Source organism: Netta rufina (genome assembly GCF_964035555.1).
Source record: "Netta rufina genome assembly, chromosome: 5".
Lineage (NCBI taxonomy): Eukaryota > Metazoa > Chordata > Aves > Anseriformes > Anatidae > Netta > Netta rufina.
Genome location: NC_140128.1, coordinates 1265239 through 1279665, shown reverse-complemented (window position 1 = coordinate 1279665; position 14427 = coordinate 1265239). Strand labels below are relative to the sequence as shown.

At 40.5% G+C, this 14427-nt stretch overlaps 1 protein-coding gene across 6 annotated transcripts in view; it reads left to right on the top strand.

The window, feature by feature from the left end:
• Positions 1 to 14427, top strand: part of MICAL2 (microtubule associated monooxygenase, calponin and LIM domain containing 2) — a 131590-nt gene that overhangs the window by 37274 nt on the left and 79889 nt on the right. For all 6 annotated transcript variants that reach the window (XM_084287727.1, XM_084287726.1, XM_084287724.1 and 3 more), the window contains exons 4-5: positions 13394 to 13601; positions 14269 to 14385. In XM_084287727.1, coding sequence (XP_084143853.1) covers positions 13394 to 13601; positions 14269 to 14385 — 325 coding nt within the window. The remainder of the gene's footprint in view (positions 1 to 13393; positions 13602 to 14268; positions 14386 to 14427) is intronic.

The window sequence follows — 14427 nt, the reverse complement described above, 5'->3', positions numbered from 1 at the left end:
AAAGATCCAGATGGTACATCCCTTTTGCTGTACATACTAGTCTCTTCAGAATAATAATTTAAATGGGGAGATTTCCAAACCTGATAATTAGGGTTCATAATGAACACACCAAACTTATCTAAGATTTATTAGGTAGCATCGCTAACTCCCTTATCATAATAAAAATGCATTCCTCTGAAGGTCATAGAACTTGAAACTAGAAGTTGAGTACCATACTTATAGGAAGTTTAGTGAATGAAAGTTTGTGATTTATCACAAAACCACATTCAGCTGCAACCTCCTCACCTTTATGCCTTATGTCTTCTGGCAGTTGTTATTTTGATTTTTCTGTATTAAACCTTACCAGGATATAAATGCATAGTGCTTAGAGACTAGAATCCAGGACTATTGAGCAGTTGGGGATATTAAGTGCCATGTATTCTGCTGCCTTGAAGTGGCACTCGGGTGTTTGGTATACTAAGATAAGCTACTTATTTTGGTAATTGTGCTTCTTTGCTTTTTGGCTTTTAGGACAGGACACCTAAGTTTAGCACTGGATCTCCAGTGTAAATTTATTTTTAGAAATTCTAACAAGCAACTTTTATAGATATTTCAAAGTAGTGGAAGGTATGGGAGTAATGTGAATATAAGAGGTAAGGAAGATTGGTTTGAGGTGGGGGCTAAAATCAGAAAACCACCTTTGGCTGTTCAGCAAAACCAGTTGTTGAACACTGTCTACACATTCTTTGTTTCTCAGGATTTTTAGAGAGCAGAAGTGGAAGCTCGGGTGATGACAGGACACAGCAGACAGCGTTCTTTGAAAACAAACCAAAATATTTGACTCCTTGAACAGTGTTTTAAACTGTCAGATTGGGCCAAATTGCGTCAGCAAAGGCAAATGTTTGGCATGTGATTTGGTAATGAAATCACTTTATTATCCTACAGACGCTTCCACAAATGCACTGTTTTTCAGCTTAATCAGTCATGAAAAACAGTGAACTCTGGCCAAAGTAACATAGTCAGACAGCCTAAATAAGATTTTTTCTGGCATTTGGGAATTTAAAGATTTTTTGCTTGCAGGATAACAGTAGCTTTACATCTGTCCCTTAACAGCAGCATGCTAGTCCTCTGTCGCTTGCTAATGGTTTTGAAAGGAACTGACAGAAGGGAATTGTCCCACCCTGACCTGATTTCCTAGATATTTTTGTAAAGATTCCCACTGGGAGTGGCACCCAGTTACTTTCACACAAAACACAGCAGTTGTCACTGCAAGTGGCTTAATTAAGTTTAAATGAAACAAAAGGTTATGGCAAGATGGCAGGGCGTGTTCCCACAGCTGGGGCTTTGTAGTGCTTTTGGATCTGCATGTGTGAAACAGCCGTACCATGTGCGCCCACCAGGTAGGGCTGTGTGCTGGGCGAGGGGTACTCCCACACAGCCCCCCAAGCCCCTCCGTGCTGGGTCAGGTCCCAGAAGCTCCTGGCTCTGGAGAGGGCCCCAGGTGCCAGATTTGGTTGTTACGGGTTTGTTGTTAGCGACGCTTCCAGCTCTGCTCTGGCAATGTTTGTGTACTGATAAGTGAGGAAATGCATAACTTTTGCTACCAAGAAGTGATTAAACACTTGGCTGCTAAAACCCAGAGCTCAGACAATAAAGCAATTTCCTGTCTCCTGCGGCTCAGGTCCTTTCTGAGGTTCCCATGTCTGTTTAGAGAACCAGTTTTACATCGATGCTAGCAAGAGTTTGCTGTCAGACTGGGGAAATGCATTAAGGGTCATTTCAGTGATTCCTATTTTTGATCAGTATTAGTCTTACTTAATAAAAATTTCAGTGCTGAATTGAGGGGGTGCTGATGTGGCCAAGATGGAATGAGCTGTAGGTGCTTTGAAAGTCAGGATCAAAATTTTAAGAGTTTGGAAAGTTGAAATTATCTGTGATCAGGTGGATACAATTTCTAAAAGCCATTGTAGAACTGTGACCCTACTAGGAAAGGAACGGAACAGCCAGCTAAAGGTGGGTGTATGGGGCAGAAAAGGACCTGCTGCTTACAGTACCACACTGAGGTTGGTCCGTTGGGTAGTGCCAACACACTGAGAGCTGACCTTGGGTGCCAGTGGTATGTCAGGAGCTAGGCTGGTTTTCTTCCCCTCTAAGTGGTGCAGGTCAACCCCCAGCTAAAATATTTTGCCCAATTTGGAGTATGTGTTGTAGGTAAGAGGCAGATAAACTAGAGCAGTAACAGTTCGGGCTTAGAGGACGTGGCCTGGGGAGCTTAGCTACCTTCACTTACCTGTGTTAAAGAAGACCTGAAGCATGCTGCTACAGTTACTTAGGGCACAACTGAAGTGTTACGTGACTCACCTTCTCTAGTAGTACAGTTAATGCTTCTAGATCAATTCAGATTGGTTTTGCAAAACTTGCTTTTTGCCCTGGATGTTTGCTGCTCCTATTTCAGTACTGGAGAACAGTTTGTATTTCCCAGGGTTATGCCTGTTTCTGCCAAAGAAACCGACCAAGAGATACTGCCTGGCTCATCTTGCATTACCCTCTGGATTTGTTCATTTGACTAAGATCCAAATTTAGAAGGGAACATGGTTATGCCACACTTAGAATTAGTGTCACGTTGCTGACTTCAACTGCCTCTCTGAATGGGTTACAAGAGCAGCTCTAAAAGGACCTATGCAACAGCAAATGCTCCCCTCTGTGGGCAGTGCCCACTGTCCTTCCTGCCTGTACTCCCTGCCACCCCTGCCGGATTTACAGTGCAGATAAAACAAAGCCCCGCAGGAAACTGAGCTGAGATTAGAAAACATGCCAGGGGATGGCACTGAACTTTTTGCCCAGGGCTCCACACCCAAACAATTCATAACAAGTGATGCTGATCAGCGAGTGCTGGGTAGAAGGCAAAGGCGTTTCTTGCAGGTCATTTTTGTTTTTTCTGTTCCCAGTGGGATGGGAAATAGCTGCGGGTGGCGGGAAGCCTTTCCCAACAAGTGTGGGCTGCTGTGATGGCAGGGTCATGGTGGCTGGTGCAGGCAGGCCGTGGCTGGGCAGCACCAGGGAGCGGCGGAACAAGCGAAGCTGGTGCTGGTCAGAAAGGTGCTGCTGTCTGCATATCATCCAGGCTCAAGTATGAAAACAGTTATTAATAAGTAGCCATGTAAGCAAACACCAGTCTGCTCTGCGTGTTGATCCCCCTTCTGTTGCACTGGCTGCTGGTGTAAAACAGACTTTTGCTGCCAATTGTTATATCTTCAACTCTGCCCCTTGCTTCAAGGCCTATACCTGTTCATATTTTTTCACCTTTTAAATATTTTATATTTCAGGGCTCCTTCCTTCAGTAATAAGCCCTGTTATGGGCCTTTGGTTTCAGCTGAAGACGTTCTGGAAATAAGAACTAGGGGTGGCAAAACCTAATTTTTGTGTTGTATATCCTGCCACCAGGGTGGTTAGTAGCTTCTGTGTAAGTGCTGTCAATGTTCTGTGCTATTGGAAACTCTCCTAAAAGTTGTTATGCTAAGGATGGATTTTCTAATTCCGCAAACTGTTCCAGTTCATCTGCCTTGTCGACACCATCAGATAAGATAGTGCTAAGCATTGCTGGTGGTTGATAAATTCCTAGTGTTTGCGAATTGTAAATAAAAACGTAAAAAATAAAAGCATTGTCTACCTATGATAAATTGACATGTGCAAGTGACTGGTTAAAGCAGCATTTAGCTTTACTAATTAAGTGGCTGTGAGTGCTAGCACTGGAAAATGAAGGTCTTTGAAGACTGCATGATGATGACTTGAAAGAAAATAGGCTCTAGGAACCCAGAATTGCTGGCTACTTTTAGAGCTTTACATTTTGTGCTTGCCTGGAGCTGCCGTACAGTGCTGTACAGTCATTCTGCTTACAAAATTTAGAAATGATGGAATGAAATGATTCAGACCTTTAAAAATAAGTAAATAAATGCAAATGTGGATTCTGACCCAGACCTAATGGTTCATTTGTGAGCTTATTTACCCAGTCCTGGCTTCTGAAAGCCAGGTCTTAATTGGGTTTTGGTTAATAACTTGCCTAATATAAAAATGCATTTTAGAACATATTTTAAAATATTCTGTGAAATAACTTGGCTTACCACTTGCATCAAGAAGCCATTTTTGAAGCTGAAGCTTAGCTGATTTCATAGATTGTTGCAGTTGTTGTTTAGTTAAAAATAAAATAAAATAAAATTGCACTGAACCTATATATATATATATATATTTCAGCTCTGTAGACAAATGAGACTGTAGTGCTTGTCTGTGTGCTTGTCTGTTAAGTGTATTGCACATCCTGCAGTAAAGCTACATGGTTGCTGACCAACTTGTGTGTATGCTTTGGATGCCATCACGCATGAGAAGTTCATTCCTCAGGGTCTGTAGACAAGTCATCTAGTGGCTGGTCATTAAGCCCCAACTCTGAAACCATGTAAAGGATTCATTTTATTCTTTTGCTATCAATCTCACTAGTGTCTGTGTCCACAAGGCTCGCAGGACTCGAAGCATTGGTCTCTGCTGAAGTCTTTGCTGTGCACAGGAGTGCGGCTGTTGGTGCCTCCACTTCTTATCTGTGTTCTCCAGTTCTCTGTTTCTGGATTCATATTTTTTTTTCTGACATTTTTAAAGATAGCCTTAAAGTATTATCTCAATGTTACAGGCGTAAGCCTACAAAAATGGCAAGGCATGTAAATGCTGTGAACTGTATTCGCGTCCAGGATAGTCAGGCAACGTTCTTTCTGCAAGGTTTATCTTGTTTTCATTTTAATTGCTTAAGCAAATAGCCAAAGTTGCCAGAAAAGAAAGGAAAGCAACCTCTTCCTCCTTTTATTTTTTTTCCCTTTTTTTTCCCCTGTTTTGATTACAGAGAAATACAGGTGAGAAAACAGCAAATACACTCTTAATTCCGAAGGATGTTAGGGGTTTATTTTATGCAAAATTCTGAGGAGATTTTCATATTAAAACACTTGCCTGACTTCTGGTATGCAATCCTTTTATTAAAAACAGTATAAGGTTTCTTGTCAGATGCTATGCAGGTTTTCTTCTGAAACTCTAAGTGTCTTGGTGGGGAAGCGAAAGTTTCTAGAGATACTTTTTTGTGTCATGTCAACAGCTGCATTTGTTTTTTAATTTATTTTTTGTAAATTGATATAAAATCTCTGAGATAAAGTCAACATACTTAAATACAACCAAGGCCTTCTGAGAGAGCTCTTCAGAATAGCTCCATAAAACAAAGTCCTGTCAGCTTCGATGCATCAGTGAAGCAACTTTTGAAATTCCAGTAAACTGAATACATGTAGACTCTCAGTAGTGCGTTGCATAGCAGGCTATAAGTTTCAGATGTTTTTCATGCCATTGTTTTAATTTCAAACTATGAAAAGGTTTTTATGCACAAATCTAATATTAGTACATATATCCTAGAGAGAGGGTGGATGGACAAGCATGTCTGAATTTGTCCAGGAAAAATGAAGGCATGTGTTTTTTTTTCCATGCAGAAGCTTATCTTTCAAAAATCCTAGTAAAGATGAGCCAAATGAATGCAATAAATGTTCTAATGTTTCATGTCTGGCATTTTGTACAAAGAAAAAAGTTGAGCAATCAAGATAGTTCTTCTGATCCCCTGGGCTGCACTGTGTCCAACTGCAAGTGCAGCAACTGCAGGGCGCAGTGCTGAGGGAAAGAGCTCTGCCCCAAATCAGCCTTGATCAGGTAGCTTCCAATCCACATCGCAGTCTTTTAAGGAAAAAGATAGCAGCATCTCCATTTTTGCCAGTTACTGACTGATACAAGTGCTTTTGGCAGGAGTAGACAAAACTGTGTATTTATGGAGTGCTCAGCTAAGGTTAAAGAGAATAAAATACTGGGGGGATCAAAAGCAGAAATGGATAGTCATGTTGGGCTTCCTGGGCCAGGCAGGGGTTTTGTTGCTGGGGTTGGTTGCTGTTCCCAGCTGCCTTTGAACTTGCCCAACAGTGGTATTTCTGTGGTGTCTAGAAATGTCTATTCTGCAAGATCCAGCTAGTCTCAACAGTATTTTAAGGTAGATTTTGGAAATATCTGTAGTGCATTTAAATATAGCGTTCACATAACCCTTTGGAGAATTAGGACCTGTCATTAAAGTACATGTAACTAAATATTATTTTTGTAAAATGAAAAAGTCTTTAAAAGCATATTTTCATTTATCATGCTACGTTTTATAAGTTCCTTATAACATTAGTAAGGTTAACGTTAATTTTTGTAGGGCAGGTTGAATTAGCTCCTACACTTCTTCCCCCCATTTACTTTGATGGAAGAGTGATTTTTTTTTTTTTCCTTTAATGTTTGCGTGTAGTATAGATCTGTAAATCACAGAATTTTGGGGTTTGATATCTGTCTGTTTCTCAAAACAAAACAAACACCAAAAACAAAGAAAATAATTATCCTTGCACTGTCATCTTCTATATATATAGCACGCTCTCTCTCTCTATATATATATACATAGGACTATAGGCTATATATCTAGTCCAATCTACGCATTCCAAATCAGTCATCTTTATCTACAGTTACTATTGCTGTTATTGATAGGGTCATGTTCTGTTACCTTTTAGTAAAACCAGTTGTATAGGTATGGCGGTGTTCCACAAGTTGAGCAACAGGCAACAAGTGCAAGCATCTCATGCAATGCAGGGCATGGGAATGCTGAGAGCTCCACACTTGCATTGCTGTAATGCACCTGGTACCTGAGCCTCTACAGCAGTGTGGCCTTTGTTGGTGCCGGTGTCCGGGCTGGCATGTAGGAGGGGAGATGGCAAGCATTTTGTGTGGGGGTCTTTGTCTAGAGAAACAGTGAGGAATTGAATAGGGTTGTTGGATTTAGGGAAGCAATCACATTTTGAAATGCTTTGGTTGGCCAGGGCTGCAGTGAGACTAGGCTCAATGGTTTGGACTGAAAAAACACATCATGCATATATGCATCATACCTAAGTGAGCTTAACCTGTTTGTTTTTCATAAAGCTTTAGTCCTCGACTCTTAACATTGTCTGAAGTAGCATATAAAATTTTAAGTGACTTGAATTATAATGTCTCAAATTTTAAGAACTCTATTGACTATTCAGTAGATTCAGGGTATGTTTGACTGCACTTTTGTATCCAGTGTCTGTCAACAAATTTATGTGATAAAATCTGAGACTACAAATGTGAGATGAACTGTAAGTCAGGAATGTCCTACTGAGCAGGCCTATTTTTGCCTGAAGCATTTTTCTATCTAGTGAAGGGGGCGAAGTGAAAAGCGTTGTGGTGGAGAGAGCTTCCTGCTGCAGCTTCTGGTAGCCGACTGCCTTAGATGCTTATGCAGCTGTTTTTCTTTGGAGCCTTTCCAGGGAAACAGTCATTGCTGATCCAGAAAATGTGTTGTTTCATTAAATTTCATGTCTATCTCGTGTTACATCCCATTTAGCTCTATCATGAATAAACACTTGTTCAAATCCATGTAGCATGTAATCCTGGGGAGTCAGTCAAAGTAATCCTCGATGCATCCCTGGCACCGTTGATGTTGCGCGAAGGCCAAGGCCATGTGAGGTCCCAGACCTGCTCTCGGCAGCAATGAATGCACCTGAGACCCCACTGGGGTGCGGGTAGAGCCTCCATTAACTGCGTGGGGGCCATGGATGCTGGGGGCACCTGTGGCACCAGCCAGCGGCTTCAACGTGTGTGGGGAAAGGCCCCCCTTGGTGCCCATTTCTAGCAGCAAGGTCTTTCCCTACAGGTTTTGCTTTCCAAATGGTGATTTGGGTAAATATTACAGATAAGTTATAAGAAGTTAAATAAGTTAGGTGGAAGATTTTCACTAGTTTCTCACTAGCATATGTGTACATTTCTACTGAAGAGTGGAAGTGGTGCTTCTGACTGTTGTACCTTGGAACAAAAGGACTCTGTGTCTATCAAGCTGCAGTTGAACTCATGCCCAATTTAATCTCCTATTTTTCACCTCTGACCAGCTGAAAGGTAGAAATGAGAAAATCCTGAGTTCCTGGGGTGACTATAACTTCCATCTTCTTCTCAGGAATACATTTGGGAAGGGTGGGAGAGGGGTTATAATGAAACACTGGTTTATTTTCCAGAACTGATTTAATGTTCGGGTACCTCAGGCAGGAGAGGAATGAGGGATTTGGAATTGGACAATATGAATGTAATGTATTGAGCTACAATGGGTTCTGTCTGTTCTTAACTGTGTAAAGAGATGCTGTTTGGTTGTGTTCCCCCATCCACATACTGCTACCAACTGGTAGATTCCTTGATTGAACTTCATAGATTGATGTGGGGGAGATTTTTGTGACTGGATAGATAGTGTTGGTGTAGTTTTTGTTTTTGAACATAACATTACTATTCTTGCTCTCTCCCTCCTTTCTCTCAAAATCTACATTGTTTCTTTAAGCTCGCTTTACTGCGTGTGTCCTGGTTTCAGTTAGGACAGAGCTAATTTTCCTCCTAGTAGCTGGTAGGGTGCTATGTTTTGGATTAGGATGAGAAGAGTGCTGATAACATGCTGATGTTTTAATTGTTGCAGAGCAGTGCTTACACCAAGCCAAGGACGTCTCAGCTTCTCGCTCTGTCCTGCCAGCAGGCAGGCTGGTGGTGCAGCAGGAGCTGGGAGGGAACAGACCCAGGAGAGCTGACCCAAACTGGCCAAAGGGGTATTCCATCCTATCTGGGGTCATGCTGAACAATATATAGGGGTGGCTGGCTGGGGTGGGGCTGGCCAGCTGCTTGGGGTTAGGCTGGGCATCAGTCCGTGGGTGGCGAGCAATTGCATTGTGCATCACTTGTTTCATACACGTTATTAGTAGTAGTACTATTATCATCATTATTGTTGTTATTATTATTGTTATTATTATTTTTCTGTCTTAACAAACTGTCTTTATCTCAACTCACAGGCTTCACTTTCCTGTTTCTCTCCCCCATCCCAAAGAGGGAGGGGGGAGGGTGAGCGAATGGCTGTGTGGTGTTTAGCTGCCGGCCGGGTTAAACCACAACAGCACAAAAACTGATGGAGGGAGGCATTCTGCAAATTCTCAGCTGTTGAGCTGCATATGGTTTTTCCAGAATGGGATATAGGTGCCTGGATTCTCAGGCTGAGGATTTAGTAGTGGGGGATGGGAGGGGCTGCAAAAGGCCCCTACTCCTCATCCTTCCTCTTTCCCCTTCTTCCCCTCCCATTTCCTAAGTCATTATTTTGTACGTAATATATGGGAGATCATACTGACAACTGAAAACCTGTGCCTGGCACACAAGTCATTCTGCCTTTGAAGAGGTAACTCATGCTGTCATTAGGCTTAGCACTGTGTGTTCTTATACAGTGTTGAAACATCTGTTGGAGGCTTTCCAGGTACCGTCATCCTAAAACACACAGAGCAAGCAGCATCCCTAATTGTCAGACTGACCTTCTTTGAGGAGAATCAGACTTGATTATACATCCTGTATGTGTTTCTATTATATGGGAAACTTTCTGATATCTTTTAGCGGAGCCTGGAAAACAATCCATGCTTTATGCTTTACAGAAAACTGCAGTACTTTTTAACAGTACTATAGAAACTCAGCAACTTACGTAGTCAAGTTTTATAAAATAAACATGTGCTTACTAGTGTTTTATTATTAAATACAAGAATCTCCATGGCTTACTTAAAATTTATAATTTTAAACTGAAATAGGCCGAAGTTTGTCACCAAGCAGCTGTTACTGGTCTGTAAATTTGTATTAGAGCTCTTCAGAGGAAATTTTGTAACCAGTACTCTAAAAATGCTCTAGTAGAAATTTAACTCATAAGTAAATGGGCATGCTGTTTTGATAACGAACATTTTATGATTATGATATGAATTGTTGCATTTGTCATATCAGTAATCTGTATAATTAATACCCAGGATATCTGTAAGAACTGTAGGTGAGTTTAGCTCGCATCAAATTGTCATGAAAAGCAATCGTGTTGGTGGTTGACTTCCAGAGTTAGTGCTTATGGGTAGTCTGTTCCATGCAGACAGCTACTGTGTGCCTGGGCTAGCCAGCTGGTGCAGGGAATCCAATACACGTAACTCTACCCACTCCTGCTGCGGGCAAGATGCTGGGGTGACTGAACAGGGGGAGCCACTGCCACAGCGTGCGCAGGGTGTGTGTGGTGCCTACCTTTCCTTCCTTGGGCTGGGAACCCCTGGGCACGGTGTTGGGCTGTGGCAAAGCTGGGGTCCTTGTTGCAGCTGGCTCCCTTTCTCAGTGCATGCATTTCCTCTTCAAGAGGCTGTGTTCAATATTTTAAGCATTTATCAGATCTTTGAGAGAAATACGTGCAGAGGATACATTATTTTCATACAGGATAAAGGAGGAAACTAGGCATTTTTAAATCAGTTCTTTAATCTGTTGCATAATGGGTAACCATATTGTTTTCTCCCTTCTCATTTATTCTTTCTGCACCTTCACCTGCTCTTGTCTTCTAATGTAAGCCCTGTTCTTGGGGAAGATATTAAATTTAATGAAGCTTCTCATTTGATAGGGAGTATTTCCATACATTTGCAAGCAGAAAATCAACAGTTTTCTCCCTGAAACTTCATAGTATATCGGTCTTCTGCCACTACTGTTACCTTGTACTACATGACGTACTCTCAGTAGCATAGCAGTATTTAACATCCAATGTGATACTGATTTTTTCAGGCAGGTCACAGAAGTCTGGTTGTCATCTCATTCTGGGAAAAGATGCCCTGTAATCTATACAAGTCTTTCTCTCTTTGTTTCTAGTATGAACATGAAATATACAAAAGCTCCTCATCAGTTCCCATCATCCACTGTTACTGTGATTAATTTGCAGAAGACAGTTTGAAAGGTCAAGTTAACCTTTACCTTTTTAGGAGGTGATCTAGCACCATTAAAAGACAACTGACCTGCAAATGGTGATAGGAATGTCAAGAAACTTGGCATTTGTTTCATTGTGTTTGTTAGATGTCAGGATTGATCATTCCAGACTTGCTTATGTGATGTCACTTGTCAGGAAGGAGATTGCTCTGTGTTAAATTGCAAGAATTTAATTTCAAAAGCAGCCCCTGATGAACTGGAGGCTGGGGAAACAGGAGCTGAAAATACAAAGCTATTCAAGGCTCATTCTAGGCTGATTACAAGATGGTTTCTCAGTCCTGTGACTTCATTTGCAAATGGAGAGCTGGGGAGGAAGGGCAGGGACTGGCTGGTGGTATGGCCCCTTTGCAATAAAGCAAGGTGCACGAGCACAGTAGGCATTACCTTTGCAACAGTTTTCTTCTGGCTTTGACCCTAAAAGCTTCAAGAAAAATCACAAAGTGCCAAATATAAGCTCTACATCAGCAGGAAGCATCCTTAATAAAGAACAAATGCTTCTGAGATATAGATAAAGATGTTTATGGTAGGTAAAGATGTTTATGGTAGGTAACCATAGATGTGGCAGCAAATATACAACCATTTTTCACAGTGTTTCTAGGCAATTAGGATGGTATTTTGTCAATGATGATAGGATGAGGGGAGAGGGCAGAATCCTCCTTAAATTTTAACATACCATGATGTAGATTACCAGGAGGACCGAGCAATACTTCCTGTGTGGGTTTTATTACTTGGCAAGATCCACTATGACTAAATCTCAAAAGATTGCTTTAAAGAAAAAAAGTTGCATTTATTTATATGTAATACACTTTGTTGGCAAAAAAAAAAAAAAAAGGAAAAAAGTCAAAACAAACAAACAAACAAAAAAAAACCCTTATCAAACCATGTATGATTTTTATTTTTAAAATGTTTCCAAGTGCTTGCTAAACATTGCTGGAAATTTGTGTAGCTGTGAAGGCAGTCACTTGTCAGAACTCGAAGTTCCCATGTTAATCATGGTAAGTATGTTTAGAAGGAGCTTACCCAGGCTCCACCAGCAATCCTCTTCTTCAGTCAGGGTAACATCTGCACTCTATTTTCTTCCTTTATATAATTGTATCTGTTGATGTTTCCTTACTACTTAGCATGCAGTGAGAAGTCTTCTGGAATTATGAATCAAATATGCTCGTTTAAGAGGAAGAAAGCCAAGGACATAGCTAATGTGACAACCTGGCTTTGACTTATTTCATAACTAGTTAACGAAACACTTGCTTAAAGCACAACAAAAGCACCTTGCAGAAGCTTTTCTTTCATCAGGAACTTGAGTTCTTTACATTATTGAATTAAAAAAACATTTTTAATTCAAGGCTTTTACAATTTGGTTGGACAAAAGTCAGTACCAGATAATTTTTAAGATATTAAACTTGAAAACAAATGAACAAACCAATATAAATAAATGATCCCATTTTATGAAAGAAATGCAGTGGGAACCAGACTTGTATCTAACGAGCCTCCAGATACAGTCTGTGCTTGCTTGGAAACTGTAATTGTTGTCTGGCTTTGTGTGCGGGGTGTGCAGAAGCATGTCTGGGCTCTGAGATAACGGCCTCAGATTTGTAATGCAGCATGGCTTAACCTCGTAGCCAGAGCTCACCCCTCAGCTTGTGCCTACCTCGTCTCTCCCTGGCCCAAGCCTGTTACTGGAATGGGTGTAGGTTTTGTGTAGCCTGTGTGCTTTATGGGGAATGGGGAGAGGGAGCGGGTGTTGTCCATCTTTTAAGACTATTTCTACTAAATTTTTAGTGATCAGTCAGGAAAATGTAAACATTATATATGTTTCAATTTAAATTAGTTGCTTTCTGGAAATCATTTGCTTATTAATCAATGAAAAGTCACAGTTCTCAGCTAAAACTTAAGTGAGAATTCTCTGTAGTAGTTTAAGTTGTTCTTCTGAGGATGCCCAAACGTAGATTTAAGCTTATAAAACAAACATGATCTTCCTGAAGGTAAAGAGCCACTGTGTGAAATGGCATGCTGAGTTCTTCGCTTCTGGTGAAGTCTACTGACTTCTCTTGACATGCCGTGCCTTACAGCAGTGGCTGAACTAGGCTCTTAAATTCAGGATGCTCCCTCGCTCTAAGGAGAGAGTAACTAATGCCATAAAACTGCTGGCTTATCTAGCAACTCTAGCAACTGTGCACCAATTCCCTCTTTAAAACAAATAAATAAAGCCTGCACCAAGATCACTTATTTCCGTTCCCTTTTATGTAGATGTAATCCTGTTTACTGCAAGCACTTCTGAAATGCTAAAACTGAGTTAGAAATGTACAAGCAGATTCTAAAAGATGTTTGGCTTTCTGTAGTGTTGTTTGTTACATCTTTTTGTTGAACAAATTTGGATGTTTATTGATTTAAATAGTTGACTTGAAGACACTCTTGGTAGCATGAGTCTGATTGAATACCAAGTCATACGAATAAAGTAAGTGAGAAGTTATTTGGAAATCAGTACTAAACTTTGTGTAAAACTCCCTCTTTTCTTTGGTAGTGTTTAATTATTGGAGGTGGCCCATGTGGCTTGCGGACTGCCATAGAACTTGCCTTCCTTGGAGCCAAAGTTGTCGTCGTGGAGAAGCGGGACACTTTTTCAAGAAACAATGTGTTGCATCTCTGGCCATTTACAATCCATGACCTCCGGGGACTGGGAGCAAAGAAATTTTATGGGAAATTCTGTGCAGGATCTATTGATCACATCAGTAAGTATTTGAGAGTATGGACCCCATTCAGATAAGATGAGCACAGAGATCAGATTAATGGAAACTTTCATGACTTGGCAGAAAGCTCATCTGCCTTAAACATGTATGCACATTGAAAAAAGAGGAGGAAAAAAAAAGGAGACTTTTTTTACTCGTTAAAGTAAAAAAGTCTCAAGCAAAATGGCAGTAGGACAAATGACAATCTTACGGAGCAGCTTGTTAGACTGGAATTGCTAAGCAATAGTTTTTTTTTTTATCACTGTATGAAGAATCTTGATATTCATTCTAGTATGTTAAAGATAGATGCACCCCTTAATCTAATGAGGAAAGAAGTGTGATATTTTACAGGGAAATATTTTTATGTGCTGTAAAAATTTTCAGTCTTAAAATGGCCAATGTATTGGGTATGCAGATCCTCTAAGTATCATTAAGAAGGCAAGCTCTAAACAAAAAAAGCTTATGAAAATCACAGAAGTGTTTTATTACCTATAAGACTGTGTTGGAAGAGGAAACTGAGAGAGAAGAGAACATCTTGTGGCAATCGCTATACTTGAATTCATCACAATATAGAAAATAATAATGCTATATACTTTTCTTAATGAGTATCAACTTAATGAGCTGTGCTTGCTTATATATTAAATACGTCTTTGCTTCTCACTGTCTGCAGGTATTCGACAACTTCAACTTATCCTCTTCAAAGTTGCACTTATTTTAGGAGTTGAAATTCACGTGAATCTAGAATTTGTGAAAGTCCTGGAACCTCCTGAAGATCAAGAAAATCAAAGTATTGATTAATAATGTGATTCTGTACACAGTAACTTCTTTT